Below are 25,729 nucleotides of genomic sequence, written 5' to 3'. Positions count from 1 at the left end.
AAAACCATCTTCAAAACAATTCAGTTATCGCAACAGGAAATGGGCAATTACTTTCAAGTTCTGAGTATTACTACAGCCACCTAAATCTGAGTTGCTAAAAGAATCAATATACTGCACACTTTCTCTGAATTTATTTATTTAGAGATAAAACACAGCCATTCAAAATCGTGGAACACTATCAACACACACAATAAGGTTTCGGAATAAGTTGAATTGTTATATTAAGTATTAATAAATACTTTTAAAGCAGCAAATGTAGATTTCAAAAGCTTAATTAGACACTAATGACACATAACAAATAACTAAGAGTTTCTACCTAAGTTTACTGTCATAATGCTTGATTTTCAGGTTGAAAGATTCTAATAATCTACATATTTCAGCTACTTGGAAGTAAATACAAAAGCACTTTAAACATCTTTTAAACTGTAGTGTACTGTAAGCAGGAGTTTATTCTAAAATATTTCATCATTCTGCTGACCTCAGTTTATGGGCAGAAGGCATGCTGAAGATCAGCAATTCACATCACATAAATTATCCACTAGTAATGATAAAATCAATTAAGCATGTATTTTGAATAGAAATTATTTTTAAATGTCACAGAGAATGCTAGGTATTGTTGGCAGACTTGGAATTTCCCAGCTTTGCCACTAATTAGCTATTGAGCTATTTAAGTCTGACCTTCATTTTCTTCATTTTTAAAATGAGAGAACTGGATTAGATTTTATCTAAGTACCTACTGAAGTCTAGCATTTTGCAGTTTCTTCTTGCCCTTTCAAAAATTTACCACCTTTGATTTTCAAAACTTTCAAATGGCTTTCAATAACTTCCTTCTAACTCATGATTATCCTTTCCATAACCTTGTCTAAATCCTTCAGTTCCTAGTATCTTTGTTGAACCCAAACTTTTGCATGGGTTTATAATGACCAAAACAAAGTTCATTTTTTTAGTGAAAGTCGTCTCTACCCAAGGAAGATTATAATCTCACTGGGTATTCAATTTAGTACCTATCACCACCAGCCTGTCTTTAATGACTCTGTGCTTCAACCTCCATACATAAAACCTACACTACTGTCCAGCAAACACTCATGTTATAAGTTCCTTACTCTCATATCAAGGGAAAAACCTTAAAAGATTTTTCAGACAACTGACATTTTACAACAGCTACCTTCTTTGCAGTCTCCTGAAAGACAAAATATCAAATATTTCAAAAGGCAGCCATATATTTGCTTTTATGCTTTCTGAAACAGCTTAAGGTCTAACACAATTTTAAACTCAAACTGTCAAGTAGTTTTGTTTTCACTCTTAATTTCACAGATACAGGGCAGAGGATAAGCCTAACAATGTTAACATCATACTCATAAAACTCTCCCTTTACAATTCATTCTAATTCACTTATCAATGCACTTGGCAAGAAAATAATAATTGGCAAGCGGTAAAATCTAATTCATGCCAGAACAACACTGGAGAAGTAACATGGGAAGCTCGTACACACACAACTTTACAAAAGTTGGGAATATTTTTTTCAAATGAGTAATGATCAAAGTGAGACTTTCATGCCAGAAGTCCCATTCAGTCAAAATCACGATTTGTAAGAACAAGTGGTGCCACCAGTGTCCAAACATATAGCACGATGCCAATCCAACTGGAAGAGATTTTCACCCAGACAGCTGTCCACTGACTTTTCATCTCACGAGAGGGTTCATACCTAAAATTTAAGGGAAAACTTTTAAAAAGGGTAAAGGGAGTTGGATTATCAGCCACCAAGCTATGATACTTCATTAATTCAGTTGTGTTCTTTGTACATAATCTGTGATATAAAGAGATATTGCTGCTGCATCTAATTTGCTACTTTGCTTTCTACACTGCTTTAATAGCCAGTGTGAATGTGAAAATTGGTAATTTCTTTTAATAGAACAAACACATAAGTCTCCAAAATAGTTATTTCGCATATTACTCTGAGACACTTTATGTATTTCTGGCATGTTATTAGATAGATAGGAGAGAAACAGAATGTAACCTCTGAATAAATATTACTTTTACATAAAAGATTGTTCAAGGTGTATGATACCCCCTTGTCCTGACCTCTCTCCACCTTTTCCCTTCTCAGATTTAAGAGACTGGGAAGGAAATTTATCCCACCAAGGTTAGCTGATTTTTTGTGTTAATGAAATATACCAAAAATCTTTTTGATCTGAAGTCTTAACATTTGATCTAAAGTCTTAACATTTACTACTGTGTTTCCCCGAAAATAAGACCTATCCATAAAATAAGCCCTAGCAGGATTTCTAAGCATTTGTGCAATATAAGCCCTACCCTGAAAATAACACCGAGTGACGAGCATGGCTACGCAGCTTATCCGCACAACCCATGCATTCTGTCGGGAAGCAGTAAAGAAGATGAGCAGCCCTTCTCATCTGCCCCATGAGAGCTCTAGTGCTTAACATGAGAGATTGGGGCCAATGGTTCTAAAGGAAATAGAGTCACAAGAAATTCAGGATGGAATTCGGGGTTTGGAGAGTTATGATGATGCTCCAGAAGATGATGACTTAACTATATTTGAATAAATGTAGATTGCTATACCGTACTTAAAAAAAATAACACATCCCCTGAAAATAAGCCCTAGGGTGTCTTCTTGAGGAAAAATATAAGACCCTGTCTTATTTTCGGGGAAACATGGTATTATCTAACAGCTAAAGCCCTGAATTACTAAGAACTATTTGGATTCTTATAGCTTAAAATGCTACAGTGTAAGAATTTTTAAAAATATATTCTTTTCAATAATAAAAATCAGTAAAGGCTGCTCTTAAAGAAATAAAGCAAAGAATAATTTTTTCTTCTCCATCTTTTGCTAGTACTGAAAGCCTTACAAATTGTTTAAAAAATTATTAAAAACTGCCAAAACCATACAGTTCAATTTGAATCTTAACCAAATCTTTCTTCTGGACAAATTTAGAATTTTAAAAAATGAAAATACTTGGCCGGGCGCTGTGGCTCACGCCTGTAATCCTAGCTCTTGGGAGGCCGAGGCGGGCGGATTGCTCGAGGTCAGGAGTTCAAAACCAGCCTGAGCAAGAGCGAGACCCCGTCTCTACTATAAATAGAAAGAAATTAATTGGCCAACTGATATATATATAAAAAAAATTAGCCGGGCATGGTGGTGCATGCCTGTAGTCCCAGCTACTCGGGGGGCTGAGGCAGAAGGATCACTCAAGCCCAGGAGTTTGAGGTTGCTGTGAGCTAGGCTGACGCCACGGCACTCACTCTAGCCTGGACAACAAAGTGAGACTCTGTCTCAAAAAAAAAAAAAAAAAAAAAAAAAAAAAAAAAAAATGAAAATACTACAAATCACCACCTTATTCTTATCAGAAAAAGGTTTATGAATTTAGAAGTGATTTAAAAAAGCATAAATTATAGTTTTAAAGAATTCTAAGACTCCATCTATGTTAATGTATTCACACTTCAATTTCATAATTTTCAGAACTTTTAATGACAAAGTTTAAACAAAACAGAAAAAGAGGTACCCTTTACTGCAGTATGTTGGGAATGAGTTTACAATATTAAAAAAATAAACGTATGGCAGATCAGCTATCAACATACATTTCCATAAAAAAAAGTATTAGTTTCATGAAACATTTTATTTTAATCTCTTCAAGATTTGGAACTATTTCAATGATTTTGTTACTGCTAAAGCAAAGAGGTAATAAACTTCGCATTCCTCATGCTGGTCACCTTTCATTTAGCTGTAAATTTTGAAATAAATCACAATAAATCACAAGCAAAAAAGTACTTCATATCACATCATTTTGCAAAAGAGTCCTAAAACATCTATCAGAATTCCGAAATCCAAAATTTTTATGAAATATAAGTACCTGTACCAGTTGGTAAGGGTCATCATGATATAAAGTGAAGCCAGGAAAAGCATGAAATGAAAGAAGGAGTAACTGTAAGTGACACCATCCCTTTCATTATCTACAGCTCGATGAACATCATCACCATCCTCCAGTGATCCATCACTTCTGGCTCCACCATCTTCTATTAATGTTGATTCATCACTTGTTAGAGTCAGTTTATTAACCTGACTATTGTTCGAAGTACGGATGCTGCATGAAAGAAAGTTTAGGAAGAAAGAAGGAAAAGAGCATTTTTAAAAAGAAACAATTCATAAATAGCTAGACTTTTCATTTAAAAGAAAATTCCATAGTTTTTACCTTGAATAAAACACACACAATAAAAAGAGGATTAGTCCTATAATTCCTTGAGCATGCCACCACTGAACTGATTGACCTTCCTTTGGGATTGTGCTTGTTGTATTGTAGCCAATTATGCTTAGTAGACTTGGGTTGCAATTTGTTTCTGTAACATAAATTAAGGCCAAATTAAAATGTTAGAATAATATAAAAATTATTTTTTACAGCATGAATTCTTTTTAACTCTTTATACCCTTGAAAATTCAAAAAATTTTACTGCAAAAGGCACAAATATAACACCAAAATACTTGAAAATAACTTGCATTAATAATAATTCAAAGGTTTTTTCCTTTTAAGTTTTATAGAAGTGATTGAAAAAGTTAAATAATTTAATTTTAAACCACATGTGAGAACTGAGAGATATATTAACTCTTTATTGATTAGGAAATAGGTGAAATATTAGACGACCGTTCAAAGTTAGTAAAATTCTAAAAGATTTAGAAATAAAATGCAGGTGTTCTAAACCACAGTGCACTAGGTTTTCCTACCACAAGAAAGAGATTATAATACTGACTTTATAAGGTTTATATATTTGTCAAAGTACATTGCTAAAAAAGTAAGACAGCTTACAAAAAATACCAGTTATGAGAACCCTAGCAAACACTTTGCAGGAATGACCAAATAAGGCATAACAACCTACATTTATTCAGATTTATTCTTTTGTAAGAAAGAATTAAAGTAGGGTTGGTCCAAAGTATATTTTTTCCGACATCTGTCAAATTCCATCTTACTAATGAAAATAATTCGGATCTTAAAACCAATTGGATAAAGCTAATCTCTAAAGCAAATTACTAATAATTTTTTCTAACCACTTTAACCTAGGAAAAGGAAGGTTTCTATAATATATAAAAACAAAAAAAACTCCACCTTCATCCAAGTGACAAAGTACCTATTATAAAATATCTACAGAGTTTGTAAACTCAATGAAATGAGATTCAGATAACATATTTTATAATTTTTTAGAAGAAAACATCATTTTCTTCCTTTTAAAAATAGTAATTAATTTATAATTTGTTCCCCCTAATTGACTTATATTGGTTCTTATTCCCATGGAATGCTATATAACCAGCTTATGAAAAGATTCATTACAAAGCCCAATGATCATATTTAATTTCATGGTAGTCATAGAGTAATTCAGTAATGTGAAAAACTTATACTATTTACAGTTAAATTAGTAGGTTTTTAAAGAGCTATTATTTCTTTCTATATATCGCTCTTAAGCAATATGCAAACTGGATACACTTCTTGTAATTCTCACACAATTTCTTATACAGGCACACCTCTCATTATATTACACCTAAAAAAAAACAACACACTTCACAGATATTGTGCTTTTTATAAATTGAAGATTTGTGGCAATCCCCTGTTGAAAAAGTCTATTTTTGCTATTTTTCCAACATTATGGGCTCACTGTGTCTGTGTCACATTTTCTAACTCTTATATATTTCAAACTTGTCTGTTGTTATTGTATCTCTTATGGTGATCTGTGATTAGTGGTCCTGATGTTACCAATGTAACATTCCTTTGGGGTGCCATGAACCATGCCCATATAAGAGAGTTAACTGAAATAAATGTGTGTGTTATGAGTGCTCCAACAATCAGCCATTTCTGTCTCTCTCTCTCTTCTTCTCTTCAGGCCTCCTTATTCCGAGACGCAATATTGAAATTAGGTCAATTAATTATTCTACAATGGCCTTCAAGTGAAAGGACCAGTCTTATGTTTTTCACTTTAAATCAAAAGCTAGAAATGATTACGTTTAGTTAGGGAGGCATGTCATAAGCCGAAATAAGCTGAAAGCCAGTCCTCTTGCCTAGCTCAAGGAGTTAGCCAAGCAGTGAATGCAAAGGAAAACATTATTGAAAGAAATTAGAAGTGCTACTCCAGTGAACATATGAATGGTAAGAAAGTGAAACGGCCATCTTGCTGATATGGAGAAAGTCTGAGTGGTCTGGATAGATCAAACCAGCCATAATATTCTCTTAAGTCAAGACCTAATCCACAGCAAAGCCCTAACCTAACCTCTCTTCAATCCTACAAAGGCTAAGAGAGGTGAGGAAGTTCCAAAAGAAAAGTTTGAAGCTAGTTCATGAGGTTTAAGGAAAGAAGCCATCTCCCTTACATAAAAGTGCAAGGTGAAGCAAGTGCCAATGTAAAAGCAATAGTAAGTTATGCAAAAGATCTAGCTAAGATAACTGATGAAGGTGGCTACACTAAACATCAGATTTTCAATGAAGAGAAAACTTTCTATTGGAAGATGCCATCTAGAAATATCTATAGAGGAGATATTAATGCTTGTCTCCAAAGCTTCAAAGGACAGGCTGGCTCTCTAAGGGGCTAATGCAGCCGTGATTTTAAGTAGAAGCCAATGTTCATTTAGCATTCTAAAAATCTTAGGGCCCCCAGGAATTATGCTAAATCTACTCTGCCTTGCTCTATAAATGAAAACAAAGCCTGGATGACAGCACATGTTTACAGCATGCTTTACTGAAGATTTTAAGCCCAATGTGGGAACTACAGTTCAGAAAAAGATCCCTTTCAAAATATGACTACTCACTGACAATAGACCCAGTTACCCAAGAGTTCTGATGGAAATGTACAAGGAGATTAATGTTGTTTTGTGTCTGCTAACACAACATCCATTCTGTAGCCCACAGATCAAGAATAATTCTGCCTTTCAAGTCTTAATATTTAAAAATACACTTAGGAAGGCTATAGCTGCCATAGTTATTCCTCTGATGGATGTGGGCAGAATAAACAGAAAATCTTCTGGAAAGGATTTACCATTCTAGATGCCATTAAGAATGTTCGTGATTCATGGGGAGAGGTCAAAATATCAGTATTAACAGAGTGTGGGAAGTTGTTAATTCTTATGGATGACTTTGAGGTGCTCAAGACTTCAGTGGAGGAAGTAACTGCAGATGTGGTGGAAACAGCAAGAGAACTAGAATTGGAGCCTGAAGACTGAACTGCAGCAAACTCATAATCAAACTTGAACAGATGAGGAGTTGCTTCTTAGAAATGAGCAAACAAAGTGGTTTCTTGAGCTGCAATCTGTTTCTGATGAAGATGCTATGAATACTGATAAAATGACAAAAAAGGATTTAGACCAATACATAAACGTAGTTGATAATACAGAGGCAAGGTTTGAGAAGACTGACTCCAATTTTGGAAGATGTTCTACTATGGACAAAATGCTATCAAACAGTCTTACATGCTACACAGAAATATTTCTTGAAAGAAAGAATAACTGATGTAGCAAGTTCACTGTCTTTAGGAAACTGAAATAGCCACCTCAACCTTCTGCAACCACGACCCTCATCAGTCAGCAAGCACCAACATCCAGGCAAGACCTTCTGCCAGCAAAAAGATTACAACTTGCTGAAGGCTCACATGATTGTTAGCAATAAAGTTTTAAAAATAGTAAGTAATAAAGATGAAAATGGTATTATTTATATTCCTTATTCCTCTGAAAGCCTTATTTTTAAGTAGCTTATTTCACAAAATTGACAATCTCTGAAAGAAAACTGCAGAACTCATTAAAAACAAATTACACAAACAAACATACCTGGTTCATTGGTCATAGCAGACCACGTCAAATACATTGTGTAGACTGTAATTACTGAAGACTGTAACAACCCAGATCTTGGTTGTGATTCCTACAAAAAAGAAATTAAGCAACACAGATAAATATTGTTACATCATTCTAGAGTTTTGAAAACTTAGAAAGATACAGGCTTCATAAAAACCAATGCCATGAAGAGCATACTTGGATTTTTGGCAGTATAGACATTACAGAAGCACCAATGCAGAGGAGCATGTTGACACTGATGAACGCCTTATTTTCTGAACAACTGGCTGGATGAGTGTAGTAGACAAAGAACAGGACGATAGCAACTAAAGACAGCAGATAATTCAGAGCTGTAGCTGATAACAAGGCTGTGAAAGAAATATAATTGGATAATTAGCTTTTTATCACAAACATTAGGAATTAGGCATGGAACCTGTTTTATAAACAATGTCATTTTATTTAAAAATATGTTTTAAGCAACTAATGTTATCAGCACTATGCAGGCTATGAAAGCAGGGAAGAAAATTAATTTTGATCTTTATTGCTAAAGAATTCTATAGTCATTGCACAAGCTCACTATTATATATTTTAAAGGAGAATAAGTTAGTAACATACTATTATGATTTTTATTAGTAGTAATATCTATATTGCAAAGTTTAAAAACCACATTCACATATATTGGCCATTATTTTTAAAATAAAGAAAAATAACTGTAAGAGGAATACTACTTCAGGTTTCTACAGAACCCTAATTATTCAGTTGTAAACAAGGGCATTAACAGACAAAATTATTTTCATAGTTAATGTTAAACCCACAAAACAATGATGCTTTTCGCCAACTAAAATCTTAAAAAATATATATAGTATGCAAGAGTAAGTCATTATTTAAAAAGTCAACCTAAGATTTTTCTATATAAATTTTAACCTACAAAATATTTTAGTCTTTGTGCTAATATGGGGTTAATGTACAAATATTTATATGGATTTGCCTCACTGACAGGGTATTCATCTAACAAATATTTATTGAATGCCTACAATGTTCCAGGCCCTGGGTATACACCAGGGAGAACAAAACAGACAGAAACCCTTACATTAGACTTTGTATTAAAGAATAAGGTACTCCATGTAAGTGAAGTTTCCAAATGACTAAGCTTATTTCTTTGAGCACCAAACTCTTTTGACCTTAAACCCCTGAGATCAAACACCACAAACTAGTTGTATAAGAGAAACATTGAGCCAGCAGATACACTGAACTTGGCCTGCACTATGATTTTAAATTTTTTTTTAGCTGAAAGCCAGATTATTTCTACAAAAAATCCAGATTTATGGCTTCTTCTAAGAAAAATTAGGCAATACTGAGTTTATATTCCCACAAGGCAGCTAAAAGATGGAGCTGTGCAGTAGCTATGCACAGTAGGGCATTCACACCTTCCAATTCATTCACAGTCTCCACTATTTGCACCAAGATTGAGTATGTGCAAACTTAGTCCTCTTTCCTCATTCTTGTTATCCCTGTAAGCATCTATATTTTGATTCCTGATTTAGAGTACAACACTATAGGACTCAAGCTCATCAATCATTAATTGCATTACTATAGAAATTCCCTCAGCTGTTACTGATACATGTAAAAGCATCCTCTGCAGTTATATAAAATGTCCTGGAGTGGCTTTTGGTATTTTTTCTATTTGTTGTTGTTTATGAATTGTATCATTGTGTTTATTATTTCTAACAGTCCTCTTCCCTTTAATATTTTACATACAACCTACTGTAGGCTAGGAAATACTATAAAATACACATGCTTTCAAGAATAGGCTTTGGAACATTTATTTTAGCTATTCAGGTTCCTTTGGATTCTTTCCTGGTTCTTGGGTATATTCCCAGTTAATTTGCCAAAGATCTGCTCAACAAGTTGCTGATATAATGTGATATGATGCCACCCACAAACGTATAAACTAAAAACCTCTTCACGGAACAACTGACCATAAAAATCCTAAGTGATTTTCCTACAGTCTACATTATCTAGTCTCATCTTCAAAGTTCTCATCTTCTTGCAGTTGTTCTGTGAGATAAAAGCTTACCTGCATACCAACATCTCGAGTTCCCTTCTTCCATTTTTTCAACCCATGATTCATTCCATGAATGGGCAAAATCAATAAGTAGGACTAGCTGTATGAGGATGAAGCAAAAGGCACCTGCCATACCTACATAAAACCACACTGAAAGAAAGAAAAAGCACACATACAAGTGAGTGACTGATTTGGCTTTTATTATGCCCTTTCCATAATCACAGTAAAAAGAGAAAATAAAATTTTATATAAATGCTATGTAAACAAGGGAGAAAACACACACACACACACAAAATGCAACAAAAAACAAACTATAGTTATTATTCCACGTAACAATTATTTGGGATTTCTTTATAAAATATCCACATCAAACAATTTAAGAAAAAGATTTCTTACCAGTTGTAAAAGTTCCTTCTGGAATGAAGAATGCCCCAATAATAATTGCAATTGCTGCAGCAAATTTAAAGAACCAAAATCTAAAACAAAAAAATGTCTTATTAATAAATATTTATTCAACAAATATTTTCACATATGAAACAACTGAATCTTAAAGAACAGCTACATTCTATGTAACTATTCTATTCTTTCTGAGATCCTGAAAATCAAAAAAAATGACTATTACATTAAACTGCTTTTGAGACAGTTTTAATAAAATATTATTTTCCACTGATTCATTATGATAAAATAAGAATATTAGTTTCATTTCACAGGTTTACTTTATTTTATTTTTATTTTTTTTAAAAAAATGTTACACAGTTTTTTCACATTATTTTTTTTTTCTTTTTGCCAGCACTACTAAACATGTGAAGAACATCACAGGTTTATTTAACACAAGTGGGATAACGTGTGAAGGTATAAGGTGTATTGTACAAATAAATGGTTTTAATAAATGCACAATGTCACCATCCAAAACGCTGATATTTTCAAACAATCAATGACTAAAGGAACAAAATAAACAAAATCAACCTGTTACATCATATTTTTTCATTCGTATTTATATCCCACTTGTTTATTCCCGTTGTCTTTAGTAGCACATGTCATTAGATAAGCAATAGCAGATATTAAATCAAAACATTAAAATAGAATACTGGAAGTGGTGCTCTATATCAAGGGAGATATATAATAGATCTTTTTTAGCATAAAAATAAAAAAACAATATAGATTAGAATTAATTACTAATTATCAAGGCTATTATTTAATACCCAAAGTATGACATTCTATAGTACAGACAAGTTTTTCTTAAATCTTGTCATTCATGAATAGACAAAATAATTCTACAAATTATATAAGTTTATTTCACCTTAAAGTTCCTTTAGATAGACCAGAAATTACTGAGAAGAGGCTTCCCAGACTTTTATATTGAAGTTTATTAGAAAACCTACCCATTGTGCACTGCAGCTCTAGGATCACTGCTACTCTTCACCTTAATCATTAGTAAAGATAGGAGAAGATAGAACATAGCCAAGCCAAAGCACAAACGGTATACAGCTTTATAGCCAACCAGAATATTACAAGGGACGACACCTTTCTCATTCTCACAAAATCCAGGAATCTAGAAAAACAAAACAGAAGTTTATGAACCATAATTTTTTCACTGGGCGAAAAATCTATGTAATCAAATAGTTTAAGATAAGGCTTGGAAAATGGAAGTTTACAGATTATGATGACCATCCAGATGAGTCTGATAGAGTTTAATCAAATAAAATGAAAAAGAGTTAAACTTCCATGTGAGCAAATTATAAACTACCAGTGGCAAGCCTAAACTAGATGCTTATTTTGAGCTAAAGATTTATGCTAAATTCTTAAAACTTGCATTCAACTCTGATATACTGAACTGCATGTATAAAATAAAGTCAATAAAAGTTTAAAGAATCATGGAGTAACTAATTCTGCTTCTAAGTACTAAAGAGAATAATGGCTTTTCAAAGCCAGTATTACTATCAATTTTTAGTTTTTATCCCTTATTCTACAAGTGCTGTTTTTGATCATGAATGGATATGGCTCAACAGCATAACAGCTGGCAGTTTCATGTTTTAACCCAGAATCTTAAAAAAGACTGTTGGCCATTTCAGAAAGTCATACTGGAATTAGAGCACAAAAAAGAATTTGTATGTGAAAAAAGTGAAACTATTATTCAGAACTACATATATTATTCATATATATATATACATACACATATATATGAATGATTTCCTCCCACTCCTTCCAGTCCCCCAGCACGCTAAAGAAACTTTTTCAAGATACTAGTCATGTACTAGTTGTCAAACCCAAAGGCTACTGCTTAATCCTCACATTCCTTAATCTCTTTTTTACAGACACTGTCCCTGTCATTCTTAAAACTCTTCCTATAGCCTGTACATTCTCTTGGTTCTTCTTTTCTATTGCTCCTTCAGAGGTTCCCTTATTTCCACCAACTCCCTTAAGTAAGACCTTTTGGCAATGTTCTAGCTTTGCTCATTCTGAATGGTCTTCAGCATAAGCTTCCATGGCATCAATTTTCAATCTCTATCCCCAAGACAGAGCTAGCTCTGATTTCTCTTTTGAATTAATTACACACTCATGTTTTCTACTTCCTGCTTTATGTTGTTATGGACTTTTGTGTCTACCCTAGATTGAATGCTGAAACTCTAACCCCCAATGGGAGGTTATTGAGAGATGGGGTCTTTGGGAGGTAATTAGATCATGAGGGTGGAGCCCTCATGATGGAATCAGTGGCCTTTAGGAAGAGACAGGAGCTGCTGCTTCTTTCTCTCAGCAATGTGAGGAAGAGGATGGCCATAGGTAAGGCCAGAAAGAGCACCCTCACCAGAACTTGACCATGCTGGTACTCTGGTCTCGGACATTCAGCCTCCAGAATTGAGAAACAAATTTCTGTTATTTAAACCTATCATATTCTTTATATATATATTTAGTTGGCCAATTAATTTCTTTGTATTTTTAGTAGAGATGGGGTCTCGCTCTTGCTCAGGCTGGTCTCAAACTCCTGACCTGAGCGATCTTCTAACCTCAGCCTCCCAGACTGCTAGGATTACAAGTATGAGCCATTGCGCCTGGCCTTAAGCCTATCATATTCTTGTCATAGCAGCCTGAACTAAGACATGTAAATGACAGCAAGTTCCACAAGTCAACATGTTAGAAAGCAAATTTATTGTATGTTCCCCATCTCCTTCTACAACCTGATTCTCTGAAGGAAAAAAAATATAGCCACGTTTTAAAATTTTTCTTTCTAGGTTAACAGAAACACTTTCCTCCCAGTTTTCTAGGAATAGAACCTGGTTGTTATTTATGATTCTATCACTGCCAATATTTAAATACCAGACTTGGTCAGTAAATTCCATATCCAGAAAAATCTATTTCCAGCCCTCTATATACTTCTTGATTACCCCACTGCAACAGCCTCCATACTTAACTGTTTTACTTCTATACTTTCCTAATTACCAAATTAACCTAAAGCACAGATACTATTTACAAAAAGCTCTTTTATACTCAAATGCTTCGTATTTCCAATCTTTGCATACAAAAGTTCAAATCATTCTCAGCATGACCCTTTTTCCATGAAACCCACTGACATTCTGACACTTGGTTAGAATTACTTTTTTCCTTATATTAATATAGCACATTTTCTGTACCACCATCATAAAATTTAACAAGCTAATTTATCTTACCTTTGTTTGCCTTCCCTAAAAGATTATGAGTTAAAACTGGGATTGTATCTTATTTTTACATTATTCTCTTTTCAATACTCCAAAATCAGTTTTGTGTATGTGTACATACACACACATACACACATACACACACACACACACACTCTACAGCTTCAGTTAATAAATAAGAAAAAAAGACTAACCTTATTCAGTTGTTCTTCCATTCCTGGTATCAACATTACACAAGCCACACACACTCCAACAAGCAAGAAAAGTGCATAGATCAATCTAGTTACAGTGGAGTTGTTTCCACTAGGACAGCATCTGCACAGCAAACATGGGGCACTACCACACAAACATGGTATCTGGGAAAAAGAATATTATTAAAAATCAGTATAGCTTAAAATAATACAATGGAAATTTACATTCTACCTGTTCAATAAAGAAAAAAAATTAGAAAAGTAATTACCAAGGGACAAAGGTATTTGATTCATATACATTATCTACAGTCAAACAAAAAAATCCTTGCACTATATACTAAACAAAATGAATAAATTAGTTAAGACAACAAAGGGAAAGGAAATCATCACCAGAACCAAAATTTGGCTAAGAAAAGAAATGGAATAATCATGAGAAGCATAGCTGCTAAGCACACTCCAGCCCTAGCCCCTTAGTTCCCAGAAATCATACTGGTGAATCCACAAAATTCTGAGAATTCTCCAATACCTCCAGGGAGGAAAAAAAGTGAATTGGTACCCCTATCTTCTCCCTCTTTTGACTTGGTGATGGTAATAACAATGAAAACTACAACTAGAGTCAGGCATAAAGGATAAGTAAACAACTAGGGCTAGCTAACTTTGTCCAATAAACTCTACTAATAGTAGACCCAAGGGAACAGGATATCTTCCTGTCCAGGAGGGGTGAACATTGATATAGGGTATTCAACAATAAATATCTCAAAAGGGCAAAGAGTAAGTATTCTATTAAGGACTGACCATAAGCTGAACTGAGCTCTACCACACCATCAGACTTCAGAAGCTGGATGAACTAAGACATTCCAGCCCTACACCTGTAACTCTGGGGGGAAAGAGTCTTAGATACCATAATAAAGGAATATGCAGCCAGCCACACTGAAGCAACTGATATAAGGTAGGAACAGAACTGCTTTATATTAATTTTCAGCAAGAAACTTAAAGGTCATGATAACTAAGCAAACATACTCTAGCAAAAATTAAAAATAAACAGCTCTCCTCAAAGAAAGGAATAAAAAAAAAGACATGCAGATTATGGTCTGAAATAAACACAATCAGTAAGAAAAGGAAATTCTCTACTAGTATTTCACTTAAGCTCCAGAAAAATAACAAAAAGCTAAAAAAAAAAAAGATTCTCAAAAATAAAATGAAAAAAGACAGAACAAGATGGAAAGGGTGAATTAAAGAGCTAAAGAAAAAAACAAAAATGGGAAAATCAAAGAATAAGTTAACTATCAAGGAACAAAACAGACATAGCTGAAAATAAAATTACTGATTGAAAAGGCTTGGAATAATTACCATAAATTCAGGCAAGATGGACAAATAGTGACCAGACTAAGCAATCAAAAAAATTATATTAAAGAATGGTTTTTCAGACAACGAACAAAAGGAAATGTAGGGTAGTAATTTCTGAGAGAAGGCAATGTCAGCCCTATGACTGGCCAATCTTTTTGCCTGGAGAGAATGTCCAGTGCAGGGAAGGGGATCCAGGCAGAGCCTGGCAGTCTATGTGACTTAGGAGGAAACAGAGTTAGGAGTTCAGGGAAGCAAAGGCAGCTAGAGTTCACAAGTAGGTAGAGTTCATGGGGCCGAACCCTGGAGAGGACAAAGAAAGCTACACAGAAAGCAAGCTCTAGCAGAGCACTGATCATGTGAATTAATTATTCAAGGGGCTAGACGGTGGTATCTGGGAGTTCTACCACTGAGAGTAGAAAAACCTTATAATCCATGAGTCATTTGGTAGAGATATTAGAAGACTATTACTCAGTACTGGAGAAAAATCAGCCATAAGACTAAAGACTTGTTCCACTTAACAAAGCCTAAAAGCAAACATCAAAAAGATCAAATTCTCTCCAAGTAAATAACCTACATCCAAGAACAAAGCCCAAGAATACTTTTTATACTTTACAAGTATATCTAGCACTCAAGGTAAAATTTACACATGACATCTAATAAAAAATTAGCAGGCATGCAAAAGCAGGAAAATATAATCTATAATGAGAACTGATCAGTCAAAACCAACCTAGAAATGATATAGATGACTGAGTTCATTATAAACAGGACATTGTAATATTATTTTACCTGTATTTCACATGTTCAAGGAGGCAGAGGAACACTTGATCATGTTAAGGATAGACATGAAAGATAAAAGACCCATATCAAACTTATAGAAATGAAAACTAAAATATCTAAGTCCCCCAAACACCACTAAGACACATTAAGAAAAGACTAATGAACCTGAAGACATAACAATAGACATGATCCAGAATGAAAGAGAGATAAAAATAAAGGATCAGAGCATTGTCGAACAACTTCAAGCAGCTTAATATAAGTGAAAACAGAGTTCATGACTTGGACTTCAACTGGAGAGAAGTAAACTAGAGAAATGAGACAAGTGGATCCTTTTGAGGAAATAACCACCAAAACTTTCCCAAACTTAATGAAAACTATAAACTCACAGATCAAGATGCTTAACAAAGCCCTAGCAAGATAAACATGTTGAAAACTACACCAAGTCACATCATAATCAAATTACTTAAAAACAATAACCAGAAAAATCTTAAAGCAGGCAAAAAATAAATTCACATTATATACGTGGAACAAATAAATCACACTTCTAGTAAGAAACATTTCAAGCCAAAAGTCGGCACTGGAAGAAAAAACTGAACATAGAATTGTGGACTCAGTGATGGTATCTTTCAAAAATTATGGCAAAATAAAAACATTTTTCAGACATGGAAAAGACCAGAGATTCCAAAACTAGCAGACCTAAAGTACCAGAAATATTGAAGGAAATCTTTAAAGTAGAAGGAAAATTATACCAGAAGGAAATCTGAATCAACACACAAAGGAATGAAGAACAATAGAAAGGGTAAATATATATATTTTTCTTATTTAAAAAGTGGGCCAGAATAACTGAAAATAAATCCAAAGACATCATAAAAAAGACCCAAATCCCTCATGAATATAAACATAAAAATTATCATGACATTTTATTAAGTCAAACTATAAAAGTAATATAAAAGTATATAAAAAGGATAGCTAATACATAGTGACTATGTAGGGTTTAGTCTGGGAAAGTAAGGCTGGTTCTACTTTTAAAAATCAGTCAATGAAATCCACTGAATTAACAGACTAAAGAAAAAGCATTATGGTCGCGTCAACAGATGTAGAAAAGCTATCTGACAAAATTCAGTATCTATTCATGATACAAATGCTCAGCAAACAAGGAATAGAAGAGAACACTCTCAACTTGAGAAAGGGCATTTACTAATATAATATCTATAGTTCTCATTCATACTTAGTGGTGAAAGTCTGAATGCTTTCTCCTTAACCACTTCAGTACCACGCTCGCTGGCCATGAAACCTTGCCCACAGCTGGCACTCCTAGTCCGCATGACAGTTTGTGCTGTGCACTGACGATGAATCTGTTTTGCTCTTGTGTGATGAAGAAAGCTTTAAAGCACTGAAAGCTTATTTTACTTTACAGGCAGCTTTACTTGTAATGTAAATCAGAATAGGTAACATATACATATATGTTTTCATTACGTTATTTTTAAATGTTCACAATTTTATTTTGATAAATGAAAAATTAGAAAAGTCATATCACGCTGTCTGCTAAAGTCGCTGTGCGCATTCATCTGTGGCTATCGACTATAGTCAACGCTGGTACTGAAGTGGTTAAGATCTGAAACAAGGAAAAGATATCTATCTGCTCTGGCCATTTGTATTCAACTTCACAGTGGAGGTGCTAGCCAATATAATGTGGCAAGAAAAAGAAATGTAAGACATACAAAATTGGAATGGAAGATATAAAACTACCCTGTTCACACATAACTGTCTGCATAGAAAATTCCAAAGAACCTACAAAAATGCAACTAGAACCAACAAGTAACTTTAATAAGATATCAGGATACATGGTCCATATACACATATCAATCATATTTCCATGTATTATTAATAGTAAAAACAATTAGAAACATAAATTAAATACTTGGATATAAATCTAACAAAATATATACAAGATGCCAAATGATAAAAACTATAAAACACTAGTGAAAGAAACCAAAAACCTAAATAAAAGGCAAGATACACTGGGTTCATGGACTGGAAGACTCAATATTTTTAAGATGTCTTTCCAAAGTGATCTATATATTCGCCCAATTCCAATCACAATCCCAGCAGCAGTTTTACAGAAATAAACTAGGTGCTTCAAAAATTTGTATGAAAAGGCAAAGGAACTAGAATAGGTCAAACAATTTTGACAAAAAGCAAAGCTGGAAGACATACGACCTGATTTCAAGAAAACTTTAAAGATACAGAATCAAAACAGTGGTATGGACAAAACGGTAGACACAAAAATAAATGGAACATAATAAAGTTCAAAAATAGACTCACACAAACATGGCCAAGGGAGTTTTGATGAAGACACCAACACAAGTCAACATGAAATTTTTAATCAATGGTGCTGAAATAACTAGACATCCATGTTTTTTCAAAAGTTAACCTTACGCCATAATCAAACCATATATAAAAATTAAGATTTCCTAAAAAAACACAAAAGAAAAAAATGCATACATTGGACCTCATCAAGATTAAGAACTTTTGCCTCTTTGAAAGACACTGTTGAGAAAAAAAAAATGGCAAGCCACAGACTTGAAGAAAATATTTGCAAGAAAGGTATCTGATAAATCATTTGTGTCCAGAATCTAAAAAGAATTCTCAAAACTCAGTAATAAGAAAACAAACAGCCCAGTTAAAAAATGGGCAAAGTTTGTGAACAGATACTTTGCCAAAGATGGCATATGGACTACAAATAAAAACAAGTACTCACTATCACTCGTTATTAGGGAAATGCACATTAAAATCATAGAGATACGACTATACACATACTGGAATGGCTAAAGTCAAATAAACCGATAATACCAACTACTGACAAGAATGCAGCACAATTAGAATTCTCTTAGGGAATGAAAAATGGTATAGCCATTTTGGAAACCAGTTTGGCAGTTTCGTGTAAGTCAACATACACCTACTATATGATCCAGCAATCCCACTCTTAGATATTTACCCAAGTGAAATAAGAACTTACCATCACACAAAAAACCTTTATGGGAATACTTATAGCTACTTTATTTGTAATCATCAAAACTCAAGTGGTGAATGGACACATTGTGGTACATCTAAAATAAAATGCTTCTCATAAAAATGAAGCATAAAATGCTTCTCAACAATAGAAATCAACAAACTACTAATACAGGGAACAATATGAATTAATTTCAAATGAATCATACTAAGTAAAATAAGCCAGACTCAAAAGGCTATATATGCTGTATGATTCCATTTATGACATTCTAGAAAGGAAAAAACTCTAAAGACAGAAAACAGGGGTTGCCAAGGTTGGGATGGCAGAATTTCTGAGCATTATGACTGCTCTGTAGTTGTTGCATGACTATATACATTTGTCAAAACTCAAGGAACTGTATACAACAAAGAGTGAATTTTACTGTATGTAAATTATAACTTTACTAAAAAAAAAAAAGTCCTTAAAGAACCCTCTAAATAAATAAAAGAACATTAAAAAATAAAAACAAAAAGAAAAGGAAAAAAAGGACATTCAAAGATCTAATAAAAGAAAAATTCCTTAGATGAGGAAATAAATCTGTGGACCAAAAGAACACACTATTTGGGGGAAGAAAAAAGTGATAAAAGATTTAAAGTCAGACTTATCTCATTATTTAATTTCAAAGGTAAACTCTTCAGATACTCAACTAGAAGAAATAAGTCACATGCACATGGGCAGAAGTGTGTTGGGAGGGGGTAGATAGCAATCTGATGTAAGACTGAATACGACAGAAAAATAACTTTATGTTCTGAAGGAAATGAGTATACTATTATACTATTCCAAAACGTTTCTCAAGAATTTAGTAGGCATTTTTAAATATAAAAGAACTCAGGGATTTCTGCACCCATGAAATCTTTTTTGAAAAATCTACTGGATGACAATATGGTTAATTAGGAGATGACATTAAAATAAAAAATTAGGGAGAAGTCACAGTAAAAAGGAACAGTGGAGAGTTTTGAATCCACTTAAGTTTAGAGCAGTGGTTCTCAAACTGTAGCACATATTAGAATTACCTAGAAACTTTATTAAAACATCAAATGCTGGGCCTCACACAGTGTTTGTAGGGTGTAAACCATAATGGCAACACAAAAATAGTAGTACAAAGGGCTTCTGGTTAAAGATAGCAGACAATATATGAACTTACCTATACTCCCCATAGAAACATCAATAAATTGAAAAATGGATTTTTTTTTTAAAGAAGGAATAAAACTGAAAGGTCAAAAAGAACAGGGGAACAAATCTAATAGGTGAAAAGCAGAAAATATTAACTGACTTAAAAGAGCAAGAAAGCTGAATTCTAAGTCATTAAAGGAGAAAGTTAACAAGTAACACAATTTGTTTCGCAGAATGCTAAAAAAGATCAGGAATTGATGGCACCAGGTACCTCTTAAAGTGATACTGAAGGTAGAGTGAAAACAGGATGATTGTATGAACATCTTTTCAAAGAGTAGTTTGGATTCCCAGACTTCATTCCATTTCTTGCGCTAACCAACTAAAGAGGATAAAACAGGGGTCTTGACAGATAGATAATAGAGCTGACAACATGGGTACCAAGCTAAAAACATAAAATTAAATTTTATACACCAAATGTGAGAACCTCACCATTCTTTTCCCACTTGGCTCCCAGAATGCAGATATATTCCCCAGGCAGGAGATTGGAAGTTCGCTCTGGATATATCAAGAGGCCTGGATAAAAATACTTGTACTAGGCTTCTGCAACAAAATGGCACAGCCAAATCGTTTCACTGCAAAGTACAGTTAACAAGTCCTACCAAGCTCTTTAGTGTCTCATTCCTAAATATGAATAGTCAAGAACCACTGAATATTGAGCAAAACTCTAGCATGAATAAAAAGGGTGGGAGTCAGGGGTAAGTAGGGGAACTTAAAGGAAACAAACTATGCAATAGAAATGAAAGCATAAAAATATCTAGTATTTTTAACATACTTATGGAATATATTATATAGGTCAAATAGATTATATAAGAAAGGATAGTGTTCCATGGAACAAGCACAAGATGCTATTAAAATGGAACAGAGAACAAGAAAGAACTCTTGGTTATCAAAAATGATATAAGAGAGGTTTAAAAACTTAACAGAAGTCCTGAAAACAATCGATGAAATTTCTCAGAAAGTAATGCAAAAAGCCAATGAGATGTACAACAGGAAACAAGAAACCTAGAGTTACAGTCCAGGAAGCACACTGAGTAACACAGAATACAGAAAATACAGAGAAGAAAATAACTGAACTCAAATTTAATCAATTGATGGGGTGGGGGAAGAGGGAGAGACCACATAGAAAAGGTTCCCAAAATGATTTCAGAATACCCAGCAGCAACACTACAACCCTACAAATGAGCTTATAAGGAGTAATGCCTTCAAAATTCTGAGGGAAAATGACTTCCAACCTAGAATTCTGTGGCCATAAGTAAACCTCTTACTCTCTTCTGTCAAAGAAAACTTCACAAAAATACGATTATAAACCAAGAACAAGGAATACAGAAAAAAAAGAGTTTCAACCCAAGAGAGGCAATGTACATTGTCATTTGAAGACAAAATGAGATCCAGGATAAAAACAGTGACTATCACTACAGTAGACTAGAACAGAAGATTCCAGGAGAGATAACCACCAAGGCTAGATCAATCATCACATGCATCTGAACTTACTGAAAGATGCATACAGCTGGGGAAAAGTCTGGGGTTAAATGAACTACATACATAGAAATTAAAGTTAAGCAGTAACTCTAATCAGCACAAAAAGGTTGTATGTGAAAGGAAAAGTCATTGTATATTTATTACATGGCAGAACTATGAAGAGCACTGCACAGTAATAAAAATAATAAAGAACACATTTAAGTGCTTACTATAGCTTTACATATAATAGCTCATTTAAATAGTTACAATAATGTTCATTTAACCAAAATTATTAGTGTTATAAAGGGATAAAGGGACACCATGAGTGTGTGATTTTGGTGCGGGTGGGGGATGAGGGCCATTTGAAATGAAGGAAGATTGCTACTCTTCCCCTTCATGTTCCATAGTTACAAGACAATGTCTAAAACAAACAAACAAAAAAACCCCAAGAATACAACATATGCATGCTATTTAGAAATATGGTGATAAATACCTAAAGAAACACTACTCCCATGAGGTAGAGATGGAGGCAGTGTACTGTTTTTCTTAAGTCATGTAGAACTACGTGTATATAGATTTGAATTTAAAAATTATACAATTATAAGAACTAGGATGGCAGGACAAGTGAACATTAATTTTTTCCACCTTATTAGTAGTGAGTCTAAAATTAAAATGTCCTTTAAAAATTTACTCCACTTTCAATGTTTTATACAATCTTTTTCTTAAGCTTAAAACAGGCTTTCTCAACCATGGCACTCCTGACATTTTGGACTGATTAATTCTTTGTTGTTGGAGGCTGTGATGTACACTGAAGAATATTTAACATCCCTGGCTTCTACCCACTAGACACTAGTGGCACTTCTCACCCCAAGCCATGACAAGGAAAAATGTCTGCAGACATTGCCAAATGCCATGCCCTGGTTGGGGGCGGGTAAAACAACCCCTCAGAGGAATCTTTTTAGGAATTTTAGGAATCTCCTGATGAAATTCTTACTTAACATTCAACAATTCCTTTATTTTTTTGTTAAATTCAAGAAAAATTAGACTTAATCTTTGCTTAAAAACATGTTTAACATGCTGCCATTCCTAAAAAAGTATTTTTTTCCTATTCATCCATTTGTATATATGCATGGAAAGAGAAGGAATGTTACTGGTGGTGGGATTTTGAAGGAACATTTTTACTTTCTTTGCACTGTGTATTGCTTGACCATTCATAGCAACTACAAATCATTTCTACAAAACAAGTCATTTTATTAATAAAAATCTAGGATAGTTTGGCACAAAATAGGCACTTAGAAATCACTAGATCTTTCTTCTTAACCATTTAACTATTTTAAGTATCTTGGGCAAAGAAATGATAGTTACTGCATTCAAGATTCAAGCATTCAAAAAGCCAGTTCTACTCACTACACCAATGTTGAGACTGGGATGGGGGAAAAGCACATATAGGTACATGTGGCTGGTAATACGGGATTTAGTGGGAGGTCCAGAAATGTTTATCATAATGTTTAAAGTAATTACCAGTAAAAAAAAAAAAAAAGAGACAACCCTATATATATCAATAAAGATACTGCCATTAATCAAGGATTATGATCATTCTAACTCTAGGCCTCTTAAAAAGCAAACAAACAAACAAAAAATCAACAATTTAACATTCCTGTCTTTGCTCAGTGGTTATTATAATTTTTTCCTTTTATACTTTTTTACAGTTCAGAAATTTTCTACAATTATTTTATAAGAAAATAACTTTCATTAAATTTGACTAGCACAAACTTGAACTAAGAAAGCACAAGGTTGGTTTGTTTTTAATTCTGGCTTACCTGATCTAATTTAATGACCTGAAGCTACTTTTGAAAATTTGAATAAATTTTAATTTCACCAAAACTTCTAAGTAAATACTATTAAGAATGTGTAAGAGGTAATTTGTTTACCATAAAGCAAATTCTCCTTCAATTACTACTGGCGTGCACTAAAATTGAACAATTAATCAATAAAGAGACAAAGGCATAAGGAAGAAAAGGGCAGAAAAATGACTGAAACTGCAAACTCTAAAATACATTCTAAGCTGGGTGAGGTGGTGCATGTGTGTAGTCCCAGCTACTGGGTAGGTTGAGGAGAGGAGTTCACTTGAGCCCAGGAGTTAAAGACTGCAGTATGCTATGACTCCGCGTATGAATAGCCAACATACACCAGTCTGGGCAACACAGCAAGATCCTCACTTTTAAATAAATAAATAAAACAAAAAATAAATAAATAAAATAAATTCTCCGACAGACCACAAGGACTCAGAAGCATGATGAGCAACCTTGGCCACCTAGTTTCTCTATCTGCCAGATGTCTAATTATCAGAAGAAAACTGCCTCCTTGTCACGACTTTTCTAATGTACTTTGGTATTAACAGCGACTAAAAAGTAGTGTCAATTTTAGCATGGAGGTTCTTCTAGTCAATAAAGGGTGTGATCCAACATGTAAAAGTATTAATAAGAATACAGTTTTTTTCATGGTGTTCACTAAAGCTATTTTCTTTCTGACTTAAAACACATACAAATATACTTAAAACCTTTCTTTAAAATGATAATCATCCTTCAGACAAAAAAGGAGATAGGGAATAAAATAAAAAATATGTATCCCTCCTTTTAAATCTCTTATACAAAGAACTACAGCATGCCCATTTGATACTGGACAAACTCTGAGATAAATTAAATTATATGACATCTTCCCCCCAAACATTGAAAATAATATTATATAACAATCACTTATTAGTTTTCAATACTTTTTATTACACTAAATATGCTTCTTTTGTATAAACTGTCAGTAGGCTAAAGTAGACTCTCTAATATCCTGCTAAAATAAAACACACCACGTTTCCATGCCCAACTACAAAAATAAAAACAGAATCAAGAAAATGGCCTGGATGGAGTAACAACCTCCACATATTATATTAAAATGTAACATTTACAGTTCAAGTAATAGCAAAACCTTTTTGAAAAGATGTAAAATAAAAACGTATGTAAAATAATAAATATGCTGGTTGATATATATACACATATAAAATGGGATCATTGTGGGAAGTCAGATAAGCAATCGTTAGAAAGGGAATTTGGAAATCAGACTAAAGATATATGATTTGACTCCCAACACCTAGCCCAAAATTACAAACATCTTTATTAACTGTACTGTTAATGTTTTATCTACTATTGTGGAAGAGGGAGAGGTTACCTTAAGTAAACTAAAATTTGTGCCACCTGGAACAAGAAATCTTGCCACTATACTGAAAATGGTTTTATTCTTAACAACTCTTCAATTAAAATGCAGAGTACATATAAGCATGAAATTTCAGATTACACACGCATGCTTTATGTCTAAAAAAAACAAAAGATGTTTGATACCACAGAACTGACCAGCTTGTTCAGCTGCAAAAATTATTACTTGAGAAGCACAGTAACTCACTAATATCATTAAGCCGAAGACCCAATGGCAGAGCTAGGACTACTCATTTCAAAAACTGTATTACTGCATCAGTATTACGGCTAGGCTGTCTCAAATAATCGGCACTTCTTAATCATAGTCTGCGCCACAGAACAAAGAGGCCAACATGCCTCCGGGAATGACAGTGCTGCAGTCTGAGGTCGCCAGGGAAGAGATGACGAGAAGAGAGTGCGTACTCCACAGAGAGACGGAGCTAAAGACTTTTGTAGAGATGGTCTAAGCAGATACAAAAGAAAAAAAGCAAAAAATGCCTGAAAGGAGACAGTTTTCACGAAGGAAGGGTGGGGGAGGGGCACTACTAGCTCCCGCTACTTCTTCCATTTGGGTCATCTTCCCATCGCCACTGCACTTTACGGCCACCATGGTCCTTCGCAAGACCCAAGGCCCTGAAGCTGAATCGGAGTGACCCGTGGCGAAGAAAAGAAAATGGGACTGAAGGCACTCCATACTGGGTGGGGTACCACCTTGCCGACAAACCTCACCCATCCCCGCTTGCCTTCTCTTCCGCCTCTCACGCTAGCACCCCGGGGGCTGCAAAAAATCACCTTACCCAGCTCGCCATGGAGCACAGCCCCAGGACGCTCCCCATCTCCGCAACGTCGCAGTAGCCGCGGGTGCAGACAAGATGGAGACAGCGTTTCTTTGGCCTTTTGGGGCTTATTTACTATCTGCAAGACACTTCCGGCGCAGAGCCCACCCGCCCCTCAG

General features: G+C 34.1%; 1 protein-coding gene across 1 annotated transcript; it reads right to left on the bottom strand.

The window, feature by feature from the left end:
* Window positions 1–116: 116 nt before the first annotated feature.
* On the bottom strand, window positions 117–25,729 carry SERINC1 (serine incorporator 1). The gene is made up of 10 exons (XM_012777543.2): window positions 25,572–25,729; window positions 13,729–13,890; window positions 11,264–11,433; window positions 10,278–10,357; window positions 9,894–10,031; window positions 8,015–8,184; window positions 7,814–7,904; window positions 4,209–4,353; window positions 3,870–4,100; window positions 117–1,705 (listed from the first exon to the last, which is right to left on the bottom strand). Exons 1-10 carry the CDS (start codon window positions 25,608–25,610, stop codon window positions 1,570–1,572), a joined length of 1,362 nt encoding a protein of 453 aa, XP_012632997.1. The 5' UTR covers window positions 25,611–25,729; the 3' UTR covers window positions 117–1,569.

Source organism: Microcebus murinus, chromosome 5 (assembly GCF_040939455.1).
Source record: "Microcebus murinus isolate Inina chromosome 5, M.murinus_Inina_mat1.0, whole genome shotgun sequence".
NCBI lineage: Eukaryota > Metazoa > Chordata > Mammalia > Primates > Cheirogaleidae > Microcebus > Microcebus murinus.
The sequence above is the reverse complement of the archived record's forward strand: the minus strand, read 5'-3'. Positions and strand labels throughout refer to the sequence as shown.